Raw genomic sequence first — 25,972 nt, forward strand, 5'->3', positions numbered from 1 at the left:
TGCAATAGATGTCAAGTGCAGGAAAACATTATCAATATTACAGTTTTTAGCAGCATTGATGAGGGTAAGTATTTTGAGGGATAACTTCAATACTGTAGGTCAAAGTGCTTACATTATCGTTTCTTAGTGCAGCAGTTCCCCGGTCTTGTTTCCGAAATGGGTTGCTAATTCCACTGCTTGCACTCAAAACAGGTCAATCTGAGGAGGGCTGTTTTAGACAGGGTAAAAAGGTGCTGTTTTAAATGATCCTTGTGGTATTTTGACCAAAATATGTTACAGACATTCCATTAAGACCCCAAGGAACCATATCAACTGTGGTAAAATGGGCATAATATGTCCCCTTAAAAAAAAAAAGAAAGAACATGTAATGGATTGCAGTGGAAATATTTAGTCTAGTAGACAGTACAAGTATAATTGCTGATAGGCTAAATGTAGCAATTTGAGTGAACGTAAAAAAATAAAAATATATCTACTTAGGCAATTTACAAATATATTTAAAAAATAACCTAAGTACAGTAACAAAGTAAAAAAAATTACATCCCACCACTGTGGATAATCATAACAAGTTACTGATCCAAAAAGTCACTGCGTTAATAACTAAGTAATTCTGTAGCATTTCAGGAATAGTTTAGTAAAAGAATATCAGCTAATGAATTAGGCTTAAATAACGGCTTAGCTAGCCTCAAAGTCTCACTATACAAATATTAAAGCCAAAAGTTAAGATGAGATAAGGTAATGCAGAACAAGTTAACTTAAACAAAGATAATAAAATCTAACTTATGTATCTACCTGGCGTTATGCTGAGGTTCACCACTTAGAAGAAAGGTTGCAAGGGATGAGCAATTGTTTTGATACATTCAGGAACCCTAAGACAATTTTACTATTTTATTCTTTAAGTGACATTACACACTGTGTGGAAAACATTACTGTGTAAAAATGCAATGAATAAACTCACACAGATCATGTATGCAACAACCAAAAATTCACGCTCAAATGGATTCCAGTCATGTTTAATGTAGTAGTGCATTTGTGGTATTACTCAACTTATACCAGCTATATTACACATTCATACTGCATAATATGCACACTATTACTAGGCTACTGTAGGATGTTAAAGACAGAAGGATAAATGTCCTAGCTACCTTGCACAGAGGTGACAATAGATAGAATGATCCTTCCCACAGGCTGAAAACACTTCTTGTTTACTTGTGTTCATTGTTATTTAAAGCTCAGTCTTTCCCCCCCAGTGACTGTCTATTGTAATCTTTACTGGTGCTCAGTACAAAAAGGAAAGTAGTCTCTTAGTTTTTCAAGGTGTTTCCTTTGCTGGCACAATGCGTGTACGCATGAGGGCGTGAAGAGCCATTCTGTGCTAAACATCAGCACTTCACTGCTACCCACAATGCATTGTGGGAAAGGTAACACCCATGTTAGGTAACACCCAAACCAGAGACGGAAACTAGTTCTGAAGGGAGATCAGAGAATATAACCCCAGCCAAAAAACATACAAGAAAGGACTTGAACCTGGATAAATATGAGGCAGCTTATAGTTTTTTTAGTCAAAGTGGATTTCATTGATCATGTGGATTCTCTTCCACATACTTTGGAGTTTGTTTTTCTACCTTTTGGCACTGCAAAGGTGTGAGTGAGAGAAGTGGGACGGCCAGGGCGGAGGGAGGAGCTGTAGGGCTCTTCATGTGGACTACAGCTCTGTTCATATGGTAAATAGACGGTCACATGGGGCAATAGTCTTGAGGCAGTGGGGGGAAAAGAGAGGGAAAGGAACAAGGAGAGACAGAGAGAGAGAGAGAGATACAGGAGGACTTTGGCCTGCCCCATGTGCAGGAGGCGGCACTTTCACCCTGAGGGTACTGGATCACATTACAGAGAGAAAAGGAAACAACAGACTGGAAGTGAGTGCCATGTTGTGGTCAAGCTAAATCTTAAACTATTCCACCAGGACCCTGATATGGCTCTATCCTCTACTTCTTCCATTTGACTCAATTCAGATACCTTTTTCCTCCTCTCTGTAGGAGTAAATGTTCAACAGCTTTTAACAGCCTCCCTGGGCAGTTGCCTCTTGAGACCTTGTCTTAATATCTGACGGGAGAGTAAAACGCCAAGATGCCCATTAATTTCACTGTAGTGCCAGTGGAGGATGCAGCGGCCGGCAGCAACATCGCAGCAGCCGCTGTCAGTCTGGACAAGATCTTTCAGGAGGAAGACAATGAGGACAACTTACAAGGTAGGACAACATTCTTCAGCTTGTCTAAAAGTCTATATCCTCGGGGAGGTTGTCTTAAAATACTTCATTCCTCCTGTTTGGAGTCGTAGGTGAGCTTGATCCTATCCCAGCATGCAATGGGACAAAGTCAAGAGTTAAAACGTGGAGGTGTGATGTGTCATTGTGTAATTTCACAAACACAAGCACGCTGACACAAATAGTTGTCAGATGCATGTTATGGCAGGCACATACTTTGCATGAACAAACACACAGTGAGTTTGTAAGCGTGACACGGTGTAACCAGCTGAAACTTGCAGAGCAGCAGTGGAGTCAGAGACGAGGAACTGTGAGTTGTTGAAGTTAAGTCAGTGTAACTCTGAGCAGTGTAGGCGGTCTATCATAAAAGTATAAAACCTAGAATGTGAAACTTAGGATATGCCTTTTGTAATGCTCCAATTATATACTTTTTAAAGCAGATTATTTAACCCTGTAATTTGAACTAAATACATAACACCTGAAGTAAGTGTAGATTCTGCACATTGCCTTTAGAAAATTTACATACTTGACATAATCTGTCATCTGAATTTCTGCTCTCCGCTTCATTTACTTGTTTGTCGAAGAAACTCATGTTTATCATTTGCAGGCCATCTTCATCTTTATCTATGCATGTCTCTATTTTGTTTGTTGTCTGTCGAACTATAATATTCATAACGGAATCAAGACAATGAATACATTCAATGGGTTAAAGTAGATAATTATTGTTTAGGTTTATCACCACTCAAAAGTTGAGACCAAAGGTTGCCACTTGGTTGAGACAGACTTTTTTATGAGCTAGTTACTCTGCAAGCTGTCTGCCTTATGAATGGATTAAGCCAGTGCCTCATTTAAATATGTTGAATAAAGAACTGAATCGCCAAAACACGTGTTCATAAAGAATGGGTACTTTTTATTTACAGATATGAACTGAGGAGAAATCTAAAAGTTTATTTTTAGCTGGAAGAGGCAGAGGGCCGCTCAGACACTGTAAAATGGGGATACCAGATTACATCAGAAGCATTTTATATACTTAGATTCCACTGCATTGTTAAGAAGTCAAGAAATCATTATGTCAACTTTGCTTATTTACCCTGAACATATGGAACATAATTCTGCCTCGTGTGTGATTGTAGTCATCGATGTTACCTGTTTTTCAGAATGAGTCTGCTTTGTGATTACTTGTACTGCCGGCATAAAGGTGGATCAACAATGCTCTTCTGTTCTTTGTACAGAGTTTTAAGAACAGAACAGCAAAGTGAAAATGTAGGGACGACAAATGAGAAAGGAGAATTAGTTTGGCTTGAGTTCCCTCTTTTCCTCTGAAATCTCATTTTCTCTGTGAGAAGTTTGGTAGCCTGTTAAATACCTGCTTGTTCCCTTATTGGCAATTTCTCTCTCGAGGGCCTGACTAACCTTCCCCACCGTCTTGAGGTTGCTGGTCATCAGTTCCCCCAATCCTGTTTTTAAGCCGTCCATTACATTCTCTGCCTCAAGTCTTTTTACACTTTGGCTCAAACAAACGTTACACAGACTTTGTTGTCAGGCTTTGGAAGATAAAAGTCCCTATAGTGTGCGGTTCAACCGGTTCAGACATTTGCCTTCACACATGTGGCTCCTCTTGTTAATGTCTAGATGGGTTCACGTTTACAGTGGATGTGTGAAAGAACAAGCACTATCACATAAGTATGTATATGTAGTTGAAAAATAATTAGGCTACTTCTATATGAATTAGTTTAACTTTAAGGTTTAAAGTCACCATTTCCAGAGAATAGATTAATCCTACTACTCTAGTCTACTATAGAAAATACGTAAAATAGGACAAATCTCACCATGTAAGTTATTTACAAGCAGAAAATCAGTATGCTTTTTGTTCAGGCAGTTTACAACCTACTGGAATGTTGCAGTTCAGATCAGATGCTCATTTCCAGTGATGAGACAACTCATCTCACGGGTTAGATATGTATTTTCCTTAGAAGACAATGAAGATGATGATTTTAAATGTGCAGACACATGATAATTATTAATCTGACGATGTATTGTCTGGTCTTATTCTCTTTCCACTCATCTATTAGTCTATGTGCTGGATGGGTGAGGATTCAATAGTCCAGAGGTTTGCATGTAATGTTACCTTTAGACAGAATGACATATATTAGCATTTAATATAATCTAACATTAATGCACCTAGATAAATCCACCTTGTAAATACCACATGGTTCTGTCTAAAGACTGAGTATCAAGTGGCAAAAAACATCAGCAGCTTCATCTGTGGTGTGACAGGTGTTGGTAAGCAACAGGAAACTACAGTGTGGTCCTCTTTATGGCCCTCATCTCTATACCTGTCTGAACACAAGTCAGTTATTGGGTTTTTCACTAAAGCCAAAGTTCCTCAAAACACCATGTGACCCTTGTAAACGTACTATCAGCATCGGGGTTGGAATTTGATGCTACTTCCCTTCGTCAATGTTCATTTTTTTGTTTCACTGGAATGCTGTGCTCTCAGTGTGTTGGTATCTGGGATAAATCTTCAGTGCTGACTCCAGGAAATTAAAGGTAAAATAAAACATTTCCCCAATATTTATAAAGTTTAAACAGTAAAGCCTGTAAAATACTCTCAGAAGAGCAAGATTTTGTTAATGCAAATATTTTGTTCTACACTTTCCTAGAGCTGTCTCAGCAGAAGTAATTCTAAAAGCTATTCCTGTTAAGTATAGCAGCATTTAGAATTTTGGTGAGATGTAAAAAGGGTACTCCACTCATTCATGGAGTAGGAAAATTTACAATGTAGACCATACATCTCCCATAATGCAACTCAATGGGGTACTTTTGTCAAACCCCGGTGGGTGTCTTTGGCTCAGGAGGCAGAGCAGGTGTTCCACTAACCAAAAGGTCGCCAGTTTAATCCCCGTCTCCCCCATTCTGCATGCCAAAGTGTCCTTGGGCAAGAACCCCAAATTGCCTCTGACGGATGTGTCGACTGTTAGTGATGTATGATAGATAAAGTACTGCACACAGATGCTCTACATTGATGTGTGGGTGAATGTGGTTATGTGCTCTGAGCAGTCATCACGATATGGTATATAAATACAGACCATTAGAACATTCCTTCGTATTGTCCATTAGCCTACACACCTCTTTTCACATCACCACTCCAACTACTTTTTTTGCAAACAAACAATAGAGAAAGCTCCTCCAGAGTCTCAGAAGATTTATACAACTGACAGGTTGAGTAGTATTTATCAAATTAGTTTAATATTGTTAAACCAGAATATCCCTAACGAAAGCCTAATTAATTCTTTTTTCTGTATAGACAGAACTCACAGAACATACCGTGCTCAAAAAGGACACATTGAGGACTGCACATACTGATAGTGCAGAGTAGACAAGATGTCATCAGTATAAACATTCCCATCTTACTACAATCATTTTCCAAAGCAGTGACCTGTAAAGTCTATCATGTTTCATGCTGTCCCACTTTCCGCTTGTACTGTGATATTACTTATCAGGGTAGGCTTTATTGGTCGAGCAAGTCTTGAATAAAGGTCTTTTTGCTAATCAAATATTTAAAGAAAGCCTTTTTCTTGAATCAACATCAAGGTGTTAGACTGTGACAGCAGCAACATAACCACAACAATACCACCAACCTAAACCACCATATATATATATATATTGTATCACAATAACAATGACCACATTTTCCATTGTTATCTGTATTTTCGCAGTATTGTCAAAATGTGCTGTATATATTCAAAAAGTACTGATACCCTTATTCATTTTACCAAGTTTTATATTGACATCATATATTGTCAGTAAAATTGATAATGGAATTTTCATTATTCCCAGAACAACAGCATTTAGACATTAGCATTTGTTAGCTTTGGCCAGAGATAACTAACAGTTATCCTGCTGTTACAGCCACCACCTGCCTGCTGCTCCGTCTGACAGTTATTTTTATAACACTCAAGAAATGCTGTGCTTGCTGCACCTGCATATCAACAACCTGCTGACTTTGGTTGGTGCTGGACTGTATCAACAAAATCCTCATTGTAATTACAGTAATTAAAGATTTAATGGTACAAGATAATCGTTTCATACCTAGATAGTTTGTCCCCATGACAAAAACCCTGAGGGTCTCTGCAGTAAGTCCCCCCCCCCCCCCCCCAGTATAAAGACGTCACTGTGGAAAAATAACCAGCTAATCCTTTAACGACGTGACAATGCTATAGTATTCTGGTGGGTCTATGTTAGCATACACGCCTTTAAAGTCTAGCAAAGCTTTCTTATCTTACAGTTTTTCACAATTGTTAACACACGTTTTTCAAAACAATAACGGCTTTCTCAAAACTGCACACAGAAAACTGAAAACATCACACACAAAATGCTAAACCTGACACTCCCTTTGCAAGATGACTCTTTGATATCAAATCTCTTACCTGTTCACAAAATGGAACTCGTGTTTTCATTTGGTACACACAGCCATTTTTTCAAATGACACACACATACCATTCATTGAGAACACACAACTAAGCATTTGCTTGCACACTACCAAGCATTTACAGCACACTGAAGTGCAAAACTGAAAACACAATCATCAAAATGGAACACACCATATGAATGACAGTGACTCTGGAGAATGAGCCATTTCTCTTTTTGTAAAATGTATCAGTGTAGGCCTACTTTTTTCATAGTCAAACATAAAACAGCACACATATGCAGCATAAAAAAGTTTATTTCGGTACACATAGAGAACAGTACAGTACTGTACACCGGCCTGACCCCCCCCCCCCCCACCCCCATACACAAAAATTACAGTTTTTCACAATTGTTAGCACACGATTTTCAAAACAATAACGGCTTTCTCAAAACTGCACACAGAAAACTAAAAACCTCACACACAAAATGCTGAAAGGCCTCGACACTCACGTCGCCACAGGCCTCCTCCATGGCCTGGAGCAGTGGGACCCGGTCCTGTGGGTTCCGTTCATATACCTTCCACCTCCAAGCTGAAAATAATTCCTCAATGGGATTCAGGAAAGGAGAATAAGGTGGAAGGTATAGAACGGAAAAATGTGGGTGGTCCTGGAACCACTCACACACTTGAAAGCTCACATTGTCCCAGATGACAACGTGATCGATCCGCTGTGGGTCATCTGTCTGGTCAGGTGGTACCAGCAGGTCATGCAGGCCATCCAGGAAGACGAGGAGACGGGCAGCGTTATAGGCCCCTAGGTGGGCATGACGGTGCAAGATCCCATGGTGATTCATTGCAGCACACAGTGTGATGTTCCCGGGACACGCTGGCCGGGGGCCTCAACAATATCCCGCTGGCCAATTACATTTCTGCCCCATCGCCTCCTCTTCACCAGGTTGAATCCCACCTCATCAATAAAGATGTACTGGTACAACACATTAGCTGTGTGAGGCTTTCTACCTCAATATTTTTTATTTTACTCTATTGTATTGTATTTTATTGTATTCAAATGTACCGGCTGCTATGACGACTTCATTTCCTTTTGGGGGTGAATAAAGTAATCTATCTATCTATCTATCTCCTGGATCCGCTGACAGAGACAGCATGAGAATGCAAGTTACAGTATGGACACAGAGAGGTCAACACAGTGGGCTACAGTGAGACACTGTAGAAAAGGAACAATATTGGATTACAGGTACAATACATGCATGTGTCAGTGCTGAATGTTGGTACTTACAAGCACAAACTCTCACCATAACTCCTTCATGCCTGTGTTCCGTTCAAATGGGACCCTGAACACTTGTTTCATTCACATGGCATTCCTATGAAGAATACGCTCCAATGTAGAGAGGCTGACGGTCTGGACGTTTCTTAATGTAGCATGGTCAGCCAGGATCCTAGTTTTTATTTGTCTGAGTGTGATAGAGTTGTTCTCACGAACCATATCTACAATTTCAGTCTCCTGTTCGGCTGTGTAAATGCTGTGAAATTGCTCAACAGACCTGAATGTTTAGAGATTTGAGTATTTGTGGGTTGTAGGTTGATGCTTTGAGATTTTACTTGAGAAGTGTGTGCAACAACTGGACATTGTGTGTAGTGTTTTGACAACAATGTGATGTGTAATTGACATCAGAGTGTAAAGAATGAAAGTCAGAGTATAATGCAGATAAGGGAGTATGAAGTAGTGCCAAATTGGGTCGAGTGATTGGTACATGAAGTGAAGGTTGTGCAAATTGTGCCGAATTTTAGCTTTTTGTGTGTTAACAATTGTGAAAAACTGTAATGTGATCAATGAGACAAACTGTAAATGTCTTGATGTGTTGTTCTTCAGTTTAGTTTCTAGATCACCGCGTGCTTTGCCCTTGACATTCAACACTGAACACTTGCAGCTAATTCACTACTGTAAAGAGGAAAAGGATGTTAATCATTATATATCTTCTGCCAGTAGCAGCACTTCTCCCGTGATCGAGAGGAAGTTTACTTTTAGTTAAAGTTCAGTTTCATTTGTAGATTGCACGTTTAGGGTGAAGGATTCACTACAGAGTGCATTGACTCTGTGGCCTTTGCCTTACTTTAATTATATCTATTGAACCCCCTATATGACGCAGGTCTCTTTAAATCTACTGAGTAGTCAAGTAGTCTTGACATTCCACATCCTACTACTACCTCAAAATGGCATCAGTCATTTTTATTTTACTTCATACCCACAAAAAGCGTGAGGAGTCCTTTATCAATACAGTGACCATGTTTACCAACTCAACTGGTTCTCCGTGTTTAAAGGGAAGCCAAAGGCACAGTAGAAACAAAGAATCATTAATGACTCATATTTCTCAAGACGGAACACACCTACAGTGCTGTTCACCAGTCAGCAAGGATTTTACAGAAAAGCATCACTCTGGATTGTTAATACAGGAGGGAACTGTGACTGGTTATATACAATAAACCAAATTCATCATAGTGTTCAGTCACATACGTAACTCATTTAACGCCACGCTTAATGTTTCTTTCAGTGTTGTACTTGATGAGCTGAACCTCCAAGACTCTGTGCTGTTATAGATGATGATATATGGACCTCTGCTGGTTATTGTGATAACTGCACAGGACGCTTTTTAGAAATTTGGATTCTGTGCAGGCAAATGGTAAATCTGTCAACTGCGACTGTTGCAGGACAGATACTGAGTGTTCCTGTGTCATATTTGAGCTATGTGTTAATTTGTCTTTTTTGTATAGCTTTTTCTATATTTCACACTTTTTCCAAACCAAAACCAACATCACAAGTTGTGTTGGCCTCTTCTGGCAGCCTGGTTACTATCCTTATTGCACAGCAACACTTCAATGTGTTAAGGGGCACCTGACTGGAAAATTTGCCTATCCTGATTTGCATTTGAATTAGAACCGAGCTACTGTTTAATATTGCTCTGTTGATGGTACCCATGTTTATTTCTACTGTTTCACCAGTGTGCTCTTTGGGTATAGGTCAGGAAACAGTCAGATGTATTGGTTTGAAACTGAGAAAACAAATCTCAGAGGCAAACAATAAATTGTCAAAAAAATAATAGGTCAAAAAAAAAAAGGAAAAATAAAACAGGATTTTGTACAGATCAGGGATCACATCTTATAGTACCATTTCTCTGATACTGATCAAACTGAACTTGTTCTTTTGGACTAAGTGTACTTGAATCACGCTGTGTCACAAGCTATCTTTGAGATAATGTGTTGAGACAATATGGGTAAATAGTCATCTATGAAACGGAGGGTTAGGGTATTTCCAGTGTTCTGCCTCTTACGTCATTCATGCTCCCAGAACAATTGAATCAGCAGCTTAGGATGGATGCATAGTGACTGCAGTATGTCGGCAATTACACACTGATTACAGATCTAACACTGACCTTAACCTCTGCACACCGGGTGTCAGGGTTTCCACAAAGATCCTTTGCGTTGGTTTTAAAGCACAGGCAATCTGCCTGGAATAATCTTTCCTGCTCATCACTGCATGCCACATTTTGTTACTATCTTCTCCATGTCATGCGCATCCACAGTACACTGTTTTTCTTATGAAATGCTCTTCACTGATGGCTGAACCACTGTGAGGCCTTGCGTTCTTCAAGGCAATAAAGTTGAGCCGACAACAGTGTGATCTAGTGTGATAATATACCATATCTAATAGGATGAGACCACTGCATGACAACCGGGGGCAAGACAAACCAAGCTGAGCAGCCGTCTGAAAGGCATGTCTTCATGTTACTCTATGATGCTTGTCTTTGTAAGAGCGCACAAGAGCTGGTCTTAGTGCAAGTCTGAACTGTGGGCAGAAGCTTACTTTGTCTGCCAAAAACTGAAACTCTTGTCCCTTATTCTGTAGAGACAGTGTTGGACCCTCTAATGCAAAAGTATTACAAGAAGTAGCTGAACAAAATGTCATTTCGATTACGGAGTACAAATCCCCTAACTCTCAGGTGTTGGATGAAGGTAGTCGCATCTCATTTGGCAGAACCCATAGGAATTTCAAGTGTCGGGTGTTGCCAATATTATTCTGATAAATGTTTACACCTTCTTGAAATCCAATATCGGAACTACTTTTTACAACGTAATTTACAAAACAATTATCAATCATTAACTCAAAAGTGTAATTGTATTTACGCCAACATTTCTTTCTATATGATGGTCAAATTTCAATTCATGTCTGACGAAGCTAACAAGTTAGCGCCACATTAACTTACTAACTAACTTCTTAATGTTCACTGTCTGCTAGTGGTCATTTGCATTCAAACTGTTACATAAGTGCAGGGTTTACGACTTACACTGTAGCCAGCCACCAGGGTGCAATCAAGACACTTTGGGGAAGCTGTCATTTCGTCCGTCTTTATGTGCAGTCATTATGATCAACTAATACTAGAGTGGGTCACTGACTCAACCCACATGGCGTTTTTATTTCGTCCAAACTATTTTGCCAACCACCAGTTTGATAAAAGTACAGTATAGTGTCGTAGGAGTTAGAAAGTCTATAGTCTCTAGGGCTAGTACTACAGCACCAATACAGTACATACAACACAAGAACAGAATCTAGTGATCCTGCTGCATGTTCTCTTCATGTTACTCTTATCAGTAATAAATGTGTCTTACAGTGTTGACATTTCTTTTGTGTATTTCACTAGGAGATGACAACCAGAGAGAATCCAGTCCATTCATCAGTTCAGACAACGATGGAGAAACCTATTATGACGGCAAGAACATGGCCCTGTTTGAGGTAAGAAAATAATACAAGTTTCACCAAATGTAAATTGTAAATAAATATTTAACATTTGATGCATGAATGCAAAATTCTCCACTAGAATGATATATATCAAAAGTGAATTCATGTTGTATATAATGTATTTATTATTAGGGCCAGAGCACCTCCGCTGGAAGGCCCTATTGTATTACGAAGGATTTTTATTTCCCTTATAGGGCTTTATCAGGGCCTAGACATGCTCAAATTCTCACCAAGGTTTGCAAGAAATTCAAAACCCTAAAAAGTATTTGAATTCTGGAGTAATTTGAAATGGGCATGGAAAAATGTCTTAACAGTGCCATCTAAGGAAAAGCCCCTCAGTTAGCTTTCCCACACAAAAATAGGGACTCCTGTGTATCATTACCAGATGCACAACAAATCTAGAGGTGCATTGTGAAAAACACAACAGGAAGCCCGCTATTTTGGCTTAAGTGGCCATTTTTGCCATTTTAGAAATTTTTACCTTGACAAACTTGTCGTAGGGCTTTCATCAGATCTATTTCATATTGAGATGAGTGTCATTTCAACAAGATGGAGATATAAACTACAGCGGTATATACGATTTCATAACACTGTGTGACCGTGGTGGGGCGTAGAGACAGGTTCTTTGTAAATCCACTCTGCATTATCCAACCAGCCCCCAAATTCTGTCGTAATAGTGATGGCACCACCTATTGGCAACAGGAAGTCAGCTTTGACTTACAACTATTATACATTAACATTTACATAACATTTTCACCGTGTGATCGGCAATTGATACCGTGGACCGTAATGCGCAATTGGCTGGCAAGGATCGACGACTCGTGACAGACGCAGGAAGTGAAGCATTTATCCTTCCCGCAGTGCGCAAAACGCATGCAACGTGGAGCCATGTGCCTGTTCGCCGATCGCTCTCTCCACCAACAGCAACAGGTCCGGAGTTACATGTGCTCGGGCCCGTTCAGTGCTATAATGTAGCCGTAGTTGTTATTTTTTTACTTTAACTTAAATGTTAAGTGGCTTACTCTTGAGAGACAGAGATAATTATCGGTATATACAGATAATATCATTTATTTTTAAAGGGGAATTTTTCAATACCCCAGTTACAAAGGTTTTTGTTCCAGGGAGGATATGTAAATCACCAAACATTGATATACCTTTTTAGTAGAGAACACAAAACCAATTCTGGTAACTTAAGAAACTTAAGAAGAAAGAAATTCAAAAGTTTTTTTATCTATTTTTCTTTGCTTCTTTGCAGGAGGAAATGGACAGTAACCCGATGGTGTCGTCTCTGCTCAGCAAGCTGGCCATCTACACCAACCTGACCCAGGGTGTTCGAGAGCATGAGGAGGCAGAGAACGAGGATGGGGTCAGGAGGGTGACTGTCGTGGTAAAATGAGTTCTTTTGTGAACCAGTTGAATGTTTTACGATGTTTATACAAATGCAGGGTAAAGCATAAGTTATCTTTTGTAGGGTTTGTTAGCTTTGAGTGTTAAGAGCTTGGTGTGATTTAAAAACAATTCCTGCAGGTTTTACGTGTTTGAACAGCTGTCCATTTGTCAGATAGACTATAGCTAGGCCCCTCACACTCACTCAAAAAATATTTTAATATATTAGGTCTTGTTTCCTCTTTACATAGCCATACCCAGGGGTGGGGAGCCTCCGGCCATTTCGAGCCAACATGTGATTCAATTCATAAATACAGAAAGCAACTCAGAAATACAAAGACATTCTCATTACAGCATTTTTTTCACAATGAAATAGAGAAAAACTCAAAATTGTTGAGGAACATATTCCTATGGATGGTCCCTTCCAGCTGGCGTATATGTCAAGACAAGTGAACCAGATGCAGAATGTCACAAGTTTGAGAGAAATGGGACAAATGATTATGTTTCTTGTGGAAGTAAAATGGTAAATGGTTTTACCATGGTAAAAGACAAGTCAGTGGGCCTAGTTTGTGTAGACGCGGTTGCAGTGATGAAAGAGACTAATTTCAAGCGTCATGCAGCCCAAACAAGACCACATTCTGACCGAGAGAACGCTACACAGGCAGGTTTTGTGGCAAGCGAGCTGATAACTCAGAAGCTGAGACGTCATTCAGGAGCAGAATCTGTGAAGGAGCCTTGTTGTTGCTGTGGAGCAGCTAGAACCAGCCAAAGTGAAATTGTGCATTTTGTGCAAACACTGTGCATTTCCCTAGTCTCCAAGAACAAAAGCATGCTATGACAAATGAATACGCTGGTGAGCTTGCAAAACTCCTTCAGGCATTTGGCGAGAGGTTTCAGGACATGAAAAGTAAACAAAAGGAACTGTGTTAAGCCGTTTAATGTGGAACCAGCTGATGTACCCGACAACCTAAAACCCACAGTCATTTAGCTGCAAAATAGCGACTAGCTCAAACCTTAGGTACAACAACCACCCTCTGCTCAAGTTATATAAACAGTGTGGGCATGTCGTGAGGTTTTTACATTATGAGGAGACATGCACTGAAGTTTTCATCTCTGTTTGTGCCACCTTACTGCTGTGAGCCGTTCTTTCCAATTTGGATTTTTGCAAAGACTTTGTTCCGCTTCTGAACGACCTAAACCTGGAGAGCCAGCTGCGAGTAGCATCATCACCACTACCATCTGACATCTGACAACTCACCATAGATAAGCATTTCCAGCTAGCCAACCATGAGAGAGGTTAGTTTGTATGTGGTCAGTAATTTAGTTTTACCCTTATAAAACTAAATTACATTATGAACATTTTGATGGCAATTGATAGGAAAACAATTCTGATCCCCATCCTTTAAGCAGCTTTGCCCAACTGATTCTTTACAAATTAAATAGTTAATCCACATTTGAAAATATAATTTATTAATAATTTTAGGAATGTGTCGTAGCAGGAGTTATTCAGATTTTTTGAAATTTTGAAAGCTTTAAATACAGTTCAAATGGAATTGGACAAGTTACCATACACAAACTCACAAATTTCAAACCAGCCATAAAGTTTTATCAAACCTCCACTAGATTAACCTTATAAAATTCTTCGTATTGAACTACATACTACAAACTAATTTCATAATTTTCACAGTGCAATGTTCCAATGAATATTTTACTGTTGTTTTGCTGCTAAGCTCTAAACTTGTAAACTGTGACCAAGCTGATTGAAGCGGATACTTTTCAAATACTTTGAGACACAAAGTGAGAGACAAGACATTATGACCTTTTAAAATATATCCATATTACATCACTTGAGCTTCATGTGACACAACTGTGGATCTTTCAGAAAGCAGTGTGGGCAGCCGATTAAAATAAAACCGACTCACCGAACAAATGCAGAACACATTAGCAGCTAAACCAAACTCCCAAAAACGAATTAATGACACGTTGTTCTCTGTGGCGCCAATATAACAGCAGCATTGCTCACACATGACATTTATAAATATTATTTCTTTGAAAGTACCTTGATAACTCTAGTTTTTAACAACCTTTGAACATAGTCACAAGATCATCTGTTGATCGTGGTGTAAATAGATGGCCTGGCATGGAAAAAAGACCTGAAATCTCAAATATTTGACTTGTTATACTTTTAAGCTCACAGCTCCTTTGCTCAAATTCAAAGTGCAGCTGTGAACCTGAGAGATGTATGTAGCAGAGGCCGTCTCCTTCACCAGTTTGTCTTCACATGCTCAGTGGTTGGCTAGATTGAAAGACAAGGATTTAGTTTGGCCAGCGAACGTCCCCTCAGACTCGGAGATCCAGACACTGAGACGTGGGTCAGATACTGGAGGAGGAGAGAGTTTGAGCGCCAGGTGGAGGCGGAGAGTGGAGGTGGTTCCTGGCGCAGGGGATCTCAGGCAGGTTGACAGGGTCAGAAAGTGTGACACTGACGCACAGTGAGAAAGAGTGTATTTGTGTTAATGTGTATGAAAGACATTGGTTCTTCGGTTGACTTTAGTTTCTTTGTTACAGTCTGGAATCATATGTGTTACACGCCCAAAAATGAATAGCTAAAAACACAACCATCTTCATTTTTACAACATTTCAATAACGACATCCCACTGTTCAATACAAGTAAGTTTTGTTTCAGCATACACATACAGTCTATACAGTGTGTCTCTGTGTACCGCAACTCCCCCCTTTACAATGAGGAGGCATGCTGATAAGTAATATTTTAACCTTGTAAAATAATAAAAAATTATATATCTTAGTATTTAAAGTAAATTATTGTAAATGAACACACTGATTTGATAAAATCAGCAGGAAATAGGAAGATCAATTTCAGTACGCTACATTTGCAGAGTATAAAATGTTCAAGTAATTACTGGAAAGCTTTTATATATCATTAGTGTCCATTACGCCTTATCAAGTCTTTATGTCACGCTAAGCTAACTGGCTCTTTGTAGCTTATGCAATTTTATTCAGACATAGACTGTGTGGCCCACTCCTTCACTGCCCCTTACTCACTAGTTTGAGACTTCTATAATAAGGACTACATAATTCTAGAGAGTTCATCTGCAAAATAAAAATTAATAAACACTAAAGGACACTACATCTTTGTGCCAGTAGTAACATCATTGTTGCTATATTATAAAGTTCAACAACAACAACAACAACGGTGCAAAATCCCATAGTAAATACAATTTTTTTTACACTTCAAATACATTGAATGACCATGTTTAAATGTAACTTGTTTGTGCTGCTCTGCTCTTATTGCATATTTTACTGCCACAACTCGCAGGTTTGTTTATGCCATTGAAAAACGGTGTACAATAAATAGGACTGTTTTAAATCCAGTCTGTGAAAATGCCTGTGAATATAAACATGTCCTTAAATATTTGTAAAATCAATAAGGAGACTAATCACCAGAGAGAGATTTCTGAGACATGCTGCCCTCTCTCCTCTTGTCTTTTTGCCATTTGACTCACTGTCAACTCCACAAGCGCAATGCCCAAAATGCATGATTGGCAAATTCACAATATTTTGGTCTATATAGTGATAAGTGAACGATTTTATGCTTAGCCATAGTCTCCCCCTTAAGACAAATCAATTGTCCATATTGATGACCCCTGTTCACCACAAAACGCTGAACTGGCAGGGCAGTAGCTTGGTAACTTACATACTTCCAGCAGCTATATGGCAAATATGAGTTTCCATTAAAGCACTTGATGCCGTTCATTGTGAAGCCCTATTATATAATGCAGAGCATAATGGAATCCATCTCTCTCGGACTGGCGGACACTAGAATCCAACCACCCCTAGAACATTTGAACTACTCTGATGTTAGCCACAGACTGTCCTGGTGGTGGAAACTGAACATGTGCAACAGAGAGTCAGGCTTTAAATGTCATTGAGAACATACTGCTGGTACAACAAACACTTCCCTTCACAGTCTTTTTTTTGGCAGTGAACAACCAGAGTCTATGGCTAAAAGACAGTAGGAGCTTGGACTGTGGCTCTGTGTAGAAGCATTGATGATGTTTCACTAATACCGCCCCCCCGGAACGATAGCTCTGCTTCTTTTTTTTTCTTTAAGAGTGCACTGTGATATCTTGAGACTGAAAAGAGCACAGACAGACAGTTCCGTGAGAGTGAGGGGGAGTAACGCTGAGGAAAGTGGAGAGAGAAGAGAGTAGCAAAAAGGGAGAAGATGTGGGAGATTTGGAGATCCACATCAGTGGAGTGCAGCGGAGGTTTTTGTATATAGAAAAAATGGTACGTACACTCTGGTTTTACTATTGGGACGCTTTTTGTAATGTGATGCGATAATACTGATACTTTCCTTTTAGTGAATATTTTACCTGAGCGATGTAAAGATGACATTGTGGGTGTATTTGTGGTGCCTTTTTTTTCAAAAAGAGACTTAAGATATTCAGGGGAAAGTAACATGTTCTCATTATGTAAGTACATGACATCCTCTATCAATATTGTGAGAAAATCCCTTGTCTCAGATCACTGATGGTCAAATTATTTACTGAAATTAAAAGTTGCAGACAGAGAAGTTGGAATCTCCTGATTTACAGTTTGTCTCTAACATTTTAATGTAAGTGTCATGTAAGCAATTTTTGATTAATTTCACTTTTAATAATAATATCACTAAAATAAATCAAATTGAAAATACTAAGCAATTGTTACTAGTCTTGATTAGTCAAAGGTTCAGTGTGTACGATTTAGGTGTTAGGGATGTATTGGCAGAAACTCAGTATCAAAGAATCTTAGTGATGTTTTTACGGATGTGTGATCATCTAAATTGAATGAATTGTTGTTTTTCTTTACCCTAGAGTGGGGCTTTTATATTAAATTACTTTATATTTACATCAGGAGAGGGTTCTCTCTATAGGAAGGCCGTTGTTGTTGTTTTTTTTTTACAAAAGTCTAAACTTGACAAACTAAACTTATTGAGTTTTATGACCACTGGAGGCTTCCAAAGATACTTTTCCATGCTTGGAACGGGAGGGTGAGGTGAGGGGTGTTGTGCTGCAACATGCAATTCTACTGACATGTATTTCAGTCTGTACGGTAACACAATGTATGACAACCAACATTGGAAGTTCTGACTGAACAGGTCATGAAAACGTGACATTAAATTACATAAGTCAAGCCAACTTGCTAAATAAGAGCCCTCCACAATAAACAGAGCTTGTAAAAATGAATCGATTGTAAAAGCTTTTTTGTGGTGCTATTAGTACAACTTAAAAAAATTCAGCGTGTCTGTATCGCTCCCTATGATTTAGATAATAATAAATATATAAATATAACATAGGCCTATATGTAATAAATATCATGGATACGTGATTAGGAAAATATATCATCATAAATTGTTTCCACTTGCTGTGGAAGTGTTTGCTCCTTGAAAATTCAGTTTAAGTGAGGGGGAACAAAATGTACAAGCCTCGTTTAGTTATTAAAAACACCCATTCTCATTAAGTCAATGAGTCTAGAACTGTCCGAGTTAAATCAAGTGGGTATGTTTTCCTCACTGAGTTTCAGCAGAGGCACCGCAACACCAAGAGAGACTTTACTGAAAGGATCAATCAATCAATCAATCAATTAATAATATATTTGTATAGCCCATATTCACAAACCCCAATTTGACACTAAGGGAGTAACAAGGTGTGACATCCTCTGCCCTAGACAAGGATCTTTTTTCTATTTGATCAGCTGCCACTGCCAAAGCCCCATGTAAACTTTGTGTTGCACCTTTGCGCTGAACAAGTTGGCAATCCCCTAAAGGCCAGTATTAACAGGGTGTGAACTATTTGAAGTAATATGTTTTAATAACATTTTTTATTGGGCTGACTGTGTTTTTGTTGTCCTTACCATCTACCTTGTGGTTCAGTGCACACTGTAGCCGTACCATGCTTGTTTTGGATCTAACAGGGAACATTAAGGCATATCATCTTCCTTCAGCCCAAATTAATTTAGTCATGCTTTGGTCTTACCTATTCAGTATGGGCTCATAGATAAAATGTCATAGTTCAGGTCAACATGCATCAAAATCCTCATAATGGTTTGTGATGGGATAAGTTAGGACACAGAGGATATTGTAGTTGATGATATTTTGGGCTGTCATTGAAAACCTCTCTTCCTCTCACCCCCTTTCGTTTCCACCCCTTTTCCCTCCCATTTATGTGCATATGTGTGTGTTTATTCACCCTCAGGTCCCCCAAATGGGAACCTTCATCGGAGTTTACCTGCCCTGCATGCAGAACATCCTGGGTGTCATTCTCTTTCTGCGTCTAACCTGGATCGTTGGGACAGCGGGAATCCTGGGCTCCTTCGCCATCGTCTCCATGTGCTGCATCTGTGTGAGTCATTTAAAACAAATCCAACAACTAAAGATCCTGACTTCCTGATAATTAGAAATAAATGATGTCGAAAATGAGCTGCAAAAATTAAGGATAATGCGAAAGAAAAATGTTTGTTGAATGACTAAAAAAACGAATCCCTCTTGGCTATTCTGTATCATCCTCTAACTGCTCGAATGGAACAACGACATGTCTGAGGTTGAGTCTGCAATTTACGACATAAAAAAAAAGAAAACCGGAGGCCACTCAGTGCTCCCCCCTCTGAAGCTGTGGTGTGTTGATTAACATCATTAATCTCCATGCCTGAGCTCAGGGGAGAGTCCCCAAAACGAGCAAAAAATTATTGACTTATATTACCACCCTGATTCATACGTCAGTAGCTCCAGATGGCTAAACAGAGAGCTGACTGTTTGAAAAGTTTGAACTTAAATGCTCAGCACTCATGTGATGTGATTTGAACAATCTGCACACAACACCCTCTCACAATATACAGATGGGTGGCAAATTCAAGGAAAACCCAACCTAAAATGTCTCAGTAAGGTGTGGAGCCATTATCAGACCAGCTAAACTGCACCCTGACATTGATTCTCTAAGACTCTGAACTCAGCAGGGCTGATCGCAGCCCGTTCGAAAGATATTTTCTTTATTGGATGATGATGTCGGTAGAGAGCGCATCGCTATTACGTCAGTGGAAAATCCCCCTCAGGTGTACAATTGGAACTTTGAAGGTCACAGCATAAACTAAAATCATTCAGTGACCCCCTGTTGTGTTGGGCCTTGCATCAGGATAGATATTTTTAACCATAGGATTAAGGCAATCACCCAGAATGATTTGGTGTTGATTTGCAGCGACCCCTCACTCAATTGGTACAGCAGGACACAAAACATGGCAGCAAGATGCCATGTTTACCCTGACTGTGACCCAGCAGATATACAGCCAGAAGGGACCACTCTGAAGGACGGTGGTCTATTTTATGTTGTTTTCTTTTATCGTGGAATAAAATCTTGACTGTCCCGAGATTAATTTTTTAATATTTGAGTTGCTTTTTTGTACTTAAGATTGCCTCGCGGGCTGGACATAAATTGTCTCCTCCCCTGGTTAAAAAAGAGGACTTTGTGCACTTGGGAATAGGAATGACTGAGCGGATAGCCATGGGTTGATGATTTGTGACTGTACTTGTATTTCTTTCACCATGAGGTGCCCCGCATTTCAAGATTCAAGATTCAAGACTTTATTGTCATGTGCAAAACAATTACATATAACATTCGCTTACAATGACATGCTTGGGTCACAGGTTCTCTTCTAGCATGTGTCTTTTCTACAGCTAAATGCATTTGTTTTAAGCTGTTTACAGTTTAACAATATAACAAAGTTGTGGCTCTTTTGTTCAATGATAAAAAGGAACTAAAACTCTGGTATCTTGTATTAACAAGTTTAATGATTGATTCATTGATTTAATTATATGATAAAAACTGAATATACCCAGCCCTATACAGTGATGGGTGATAACATTACCCTTGATAAGCGAAATCCATGTGTATGATCAGTTACTGCTTGAAAATACAGTTTATCATCTGAAACACGGGTAATTGATATAGTATTAATTTGCACTTGCAATAATCCAACACAGCCACCGCTTTTCATCCTGTTTGGTTCTTGTTCTTAACATTTATCCTCCTTCTCTCCTTGCAGACATTGCTCACAGCCATATCAATGAGTGCCATAGCAACCAATGGAGTTGTCCCAGGTACATGAAATGAAATGTTGCATTTATTATTCTACTTTTAATTTCCACTTTAAATATGTAAATGCAATGATTTGGAATTACATCTGCAGTTTAGACAGAGACAATCACATCTTAATTTGAAATGCTAGAATTTTAAAGATCCGGAAATGTTATTCAGACTGATTAACAACCTCAACACCATTTGCATTGGTGGATTATGGTGATTGTATTATGACAAAACAAAGACTATACACAAATCAAAGCCAGCAAAACTGTATTAATAACTATAGTTACCCTGTACTATTATTTTGTTCACAATCATCCTTTCTGTGGTGGACAAAATTAAAGAAAATGTTGAAATGCTTTGTTTACATTTCTGTGATTTCCTAGGATATTTTCAAAAATTATTAAGATATATAAATATATAAAATTCTGCCATAATGAATCGAGGAATGTGGGTAATGTTCTAATGCAATACACACTGAAAGTACAAACTAATTAATTCTATTTAAGAACCCAGAAATTGTCTTTAGTTCCAGTGTTGTGTAGAACAGTGTCCCTCCACTTGAATTCAAAGATAAACCTTAGGGGAAAATGACAAACTGAGCTTGTGCATGGACCCTGAAAACTGAGTTCCTTTTATTTGTATTTATTTTCAGAAAACTTTAAAGAAGGTTAAATCAATTAAAGAAATAAGTTAAAGTTTAAAATTTAGGAAATGACATTGGTAACAATCTAACCGGTGATTATTTTTCTCTAAAGCTGGTGGCTCGTACTACATGATCTCCAGATCTTTGGGTCCTGAGTTTGGAGGAGCAGTGGGACTCTGTTTCTATCTGGGCACCACCTTCGCTGGATCCATGTACATACTGGGCACCATAGAGATTCTGCTGGTATGTTTCCACCGCCTGAGATACAAGAGGATATTAGCTGTTACCCCTGATGCACAGATTTATATTATTTACTCTCTCCCTGCTTTCTCCCCACCGCCAGACGTACATCATTCCAACAGCAACAGTATTTAAAGAAGGGGAAGACGCAGCAATGCTCAATAACATGCGTGTGTACGGCACATGCTGCTTGGTCCTAATGGCACTGGTTGTGTTTGTAGGAGTGAAGTAAGTTTACACACACACACACCACACACACACAAATGCCAGGACCCAAACTCATATGTGTTCCCCTCTGCAGGTATGTGAACAAACTGGCTCTGGTGTTTTTGGCGTGTGTGATTCTCTCCATCATGGCCACTTATGCAGGAGTCATCAAGACGCTCATCGAACCACCTGAGTTTAGGTGAGTTACAATAAAGTAAAATAATACTTTTTCATGGTCACATTTTTTTTTTACATTTTCTTGTCAACAAAATGCCAAATCAAACTCATCCATTGCCCAAGGTTAGGGCACATTTATTCCTACTTGCTGCCTAGAGATCAAAGATACAAACACTAGGGCAGTGTTGTTTGGCCTTTATCCAGCAGAATCAGTGTCTGTTTTTAAAAGGAGAGCCTGTCATGGCGGTACAGATGCTGTTGTGTTACTTGTTGCACTTCTGATTTCTACACGTGGCGTGCTATTAAGGTTCCACACTCCGGTGCCACTATGCTGGCTTTGTGTGCTGCATTCTAAACCTACAAAACTGGCATAATGAGGAGTCTTCTTTACAGCAAAATTGTGCGATAAAAGTGGCAACTGACCTAGTTTGTCAAGTTGCACAGTTTATCAGCTCTCTAAGTAATATTTGACAAGAAAGTGAAAAAAAAAAGTGATACATATTTTCAACAAAAAAAATATTGTTTTATCTGGTCCATTATAAATAGGTTCTTCTTTCACCAAAACTCCACCCTTCCATCAAGTTTCAAGAAAATCAGTTCAGTAGTTTTCGTCCAATCCTGCAAAAATACAGCATTGAACAGTAATTTTTGATTATCAGTAAATCAGCAACATGTCTATTCTCTCCTGTTTTGCATTTATATCTTGTATTTATTTTGTTTTGTTTGTTTTATTTAAAGTTATTTCTTTCTTATGTGAAGTACTTCTTGTGTTTTTGTAGTACTTATTGTGTTTTTATGTTTTATGTTCAATGTATGCACCTTTTTTACCAAAGAAAATTCCAGGTAGGTGTAAACCTACTTGGCAATAAATCCATTCTGATTCTGATTCTGATTCCAAACAAGTTCTATAATTATGATTTAAACACCTAAATTGATCACATTCACTTTTTACAGTTAATTTAGATTAAAGATAATATGTAGGGACAAGTCAAGACATTTTAACTAGTTTCCATGCTTGTCAGGGTATCCCACCAACCCAGCTGCTGCACCCCTAATACCAATTTTAACTAGGTAACAGCTACTACTGCTGTGGCTGAGGGGTAGAGTGGTCGTCCTCCAACCTGAAGGTCAGCGGTTCAATCCCTAGTCTGACCCATCTGCATGCCGAAGTGTCCTTGGGCAAGATGCTATAAATACAAAGCCATTTACTATATTACTGGATATGTGACACATGTCTCAGGCACGTCTCCTGTGTGCAAGCCATGCTGCTCTTCTAGATCTATCTCCGCAGCAGAATTGATATGTTGCGTCTTGTTTCAAAGTAAAAGCCCTCCAGTGTTTCTATTGACTAAATCCAATCTTTCTGTTTAACAAGGTTTTTATTCTTGTTGTAGGACAGGAAGCACAGCTTCATACCTGCCATTTAGTGAAGTACATAGGCTACTTTAATTTGAGGAAATGCATGCAGCACACTCCCATGCAAACAGTGTGGGCCAGGCATAAAAGCTTTCACAGTGGCTTTAAATAAATGTATCTTATCAAATCTTAACAGTTCTGACTTGGTTTATGTAAAACGCTGCACATGAGGAGTTAAAAGCAGCACATTAATCTTAAAAGTTGTCTGGTTAATAAAAAAAAAACTTCAAAGGAAACCACAGCATAGACAAAAGCTCCCATTTAAATACAACATCTCTGTCTCTCTCTGTCTCTGTCTCTACAGTGTGTGTTTGCTGGGGAACCGCTCATTGAAGAACGAACACTTTGAAACGTGTGCAAAGACAGAGCTTGTGAAAAACATGACTGTGAACACCAAGCTCTGGCCGCTCTTCTGTGACAGCGAATACCCCAATGCCACCTGTGACGAATACTTCATGTTGAACAACCTGACAGAAATACAGGCCATACCCGGGCTTCTGAGCGGAGTCATCAAAGGTGAGGAGGAAGACGTGGACGGAGTCTGAGCCCGAATCCAGTGGTATTTCCTATTGTACAAGAAAACAATAAGAAACTGAAAAGTAGTTGCCAGATTCTCCTTAGCTTCGAATCCTAAATGTTCCTCCATCTCTTTCTGCTTTTATCCCTATGTCAGACAACCTGTGGGGGAACTATGGTCCAGCTGGTATGTACGCAGAGAAGAAAACCCAGCCTTCAGTACCGGCCCAGGATTCATCTACCAACATCTCCAAGCATTATATCTTCAACGACTTCTCCACTTACTTCACTCTGCTGGTGGGGATATACTTCCCCTCTGTCACAGGTAGATCCTTCTATACAGCACTCCTCCTGTCAAAGACCAAACATATGATCTGAATTGACCCGTCATGGTTGTAATTTGAACTGTCTGTTTGTGTTTTACTTTAGGTATAATGGCTGGTTCTAATAGGTCTGGTGATCTCAGAGATGCCCAGAGGTCGATCCCAATAGGAACAATAATGGCGATTCTCACCACCTCTTTCATCTGTATCCTCTTGTCTAGTATCTTCATGGTGTGTGTGTGCGTGTGTTCCTGTCCTGATATCTATGTGAGGCCCATCTTAAGCATAGACCCTACAGAGTGAAGACATATTTGGAAAGTGACGACGGTTTGACAGATTTTCCTCAAAACTTGGTTTTAGGGTCAGGGTCAGGGTTAGACTTAGGCTAGGGTTAGGTATTTAGATTAGATGGCTAAGGTTAGGATACGGAGCTAGTGAATGTATTATGTCAATGAGTGTCCTCACAAACATAGAAGATAAAAGTATGTGTGGGAATGTATGATTCTGCTTGGATGATTCTGGATTGTATTCATTTGCCCTGTAGTGTCACAGATATGGGCCCTGTTTCAGAAAGTTTGTCAGCCCCCACAAGATAGGGTGAAGGTACTCGCAGTGATCAGTTTGGAGATGGAGTTGTTTCTTCAGGTGAAACATCGTGAAGTGTGTGACCCTGTTGTCAGTCATGTAGAATGAACTCACAAGACAGCAAGTTGTGTAGTGTGAACTGCACAGCAATCTTTGCAGTTTGTTTTTAAATGTGTGACTCTTAAGATTGTTAAGACTAATCTATGAATAATCATTTATCACGGTCTGATTAGTCACTTTGATGGGACGGCCCCACCATAGTTGCCATATATTAATGAATGAGCGGGACGGCAAAACCTAAAACTAAGTAAAACTAAAAAGGTGTAGTTGAAAGTACGGTTTGTGAGATAGGCAGATATTTGTGCTATAAGTAGGTAGATGTATTTGTGTTAATCGATCAACTTTTTTTCCAAATTGCTCCACTTGTTAAAACGGAGGCTCTGTGCTTTAATTTCCCATTACCATGGTGAATTGCAGAACCAGAGCTCGATTGATGATGGCTTTTTTCGCACTCATTCACGAGGCCCACGCTTAATTCAGAATAATAATGTCTAAGATGAACAAACCCAAGTCAGCTGTTTTGGAACCCACATCCACACCAAGGTTCTGAATTTGTGAAACAGGCCTCAGGCTGTTATTGAAAAGCAAATACAAGTATTTCCATCTTAATGCCATGCTCAGACATCTCCTGTGTGGTCTTGTTTGGAGCCTGTATTGAAGGAGTGGTACTGAGAGACAAGTAAGTGAGTTTTGAATTGACTTTGACCCACTCATTGTAACCCAGCCGAAAAAGAAGTGGTACAGATTATTGTAGCTGGTTGTACTGAGATAATCAATGGAACCAGGTATACGTTTCCTTA

At 39.2% G+C, this 25,972-nt stretch overlaps 1 protein-coding gene across 2 annotated transcripts in view; it reads left to right on the forward strand.

Moving 5' to 3' along the window:
• Positions 1-1,424: 1,424 nt before the first annotated feature.
• The window catches only part of LOC128454411 (solute carrier family 12 member 7), a 33,155-nt gene continuing 8,607 nt past the window's right edge, over positions 1,425-25,972 (forward strand). Inside the window, exons 1-13 of one of the 2 annotated variants that reach the window (XM_053437816.1) lie at positions 1,425-1,913; positions 2,034-2,245; positions 11,384-11,475; positions 12,737-12,868; positions 19,125-19,271; positions 20,965-21,019; positions 21,761-21,891; positions 21,992-22,116; positions 22,190-22,294; positions 23,993-24,204; positions 24,362-24,529; positions 24,634-24,732; positions 25,794-25,851. In XM_053437816.1, the coding sequence (XP_053293791.1) occupies positions 2,125-2,245; positions 11,384-11,475; positions 12,737-12,868; positions 19,125-19,271; positions 20,965-21,019; positions 21,761-21,891; positions 21,992-22,116; positions 22,190-22,294; positions 23,993-24,204; positions 24,362-24,529; positions 24,634-24,732; positions 25,794-25,851 (1,445 nt within the window). In that variant the 5' untranslated portion in view covers positions 1,425-1,913; positions 2,034-2,124. Of the gene's footprint in view, positions 2,246-11,383; positions 11,476-12,736; positions 12,869-19,124; positions 19,272-20,964; positions 21,020-21,760; positions 21,892-21,991; positions 22,117-22,189; positions 22,295-23,992; positions 24,205-24,361; positions 24,530-24,633; positions 24,733-25,793; positions 25,852-25,972 lie in introns of both variants that reach the window. The other variant, XM_053437817.1, reaches the window with a different exon arrangement.

Source organism: Pleuronectes platessa, chromosome 13, assembly GCF_947347685.1.
Source record: "Pleuronectes platessa chromosome 13, fPlePla1.1, whole genome shotgun sequence".
Lineage (NCBI taxonomy): Eukaryota > Metazoa > Chordata > Actinopteri > Pleuronectiformes > Pleuronectidae > Pleuronectes > Pleuronectes platessa.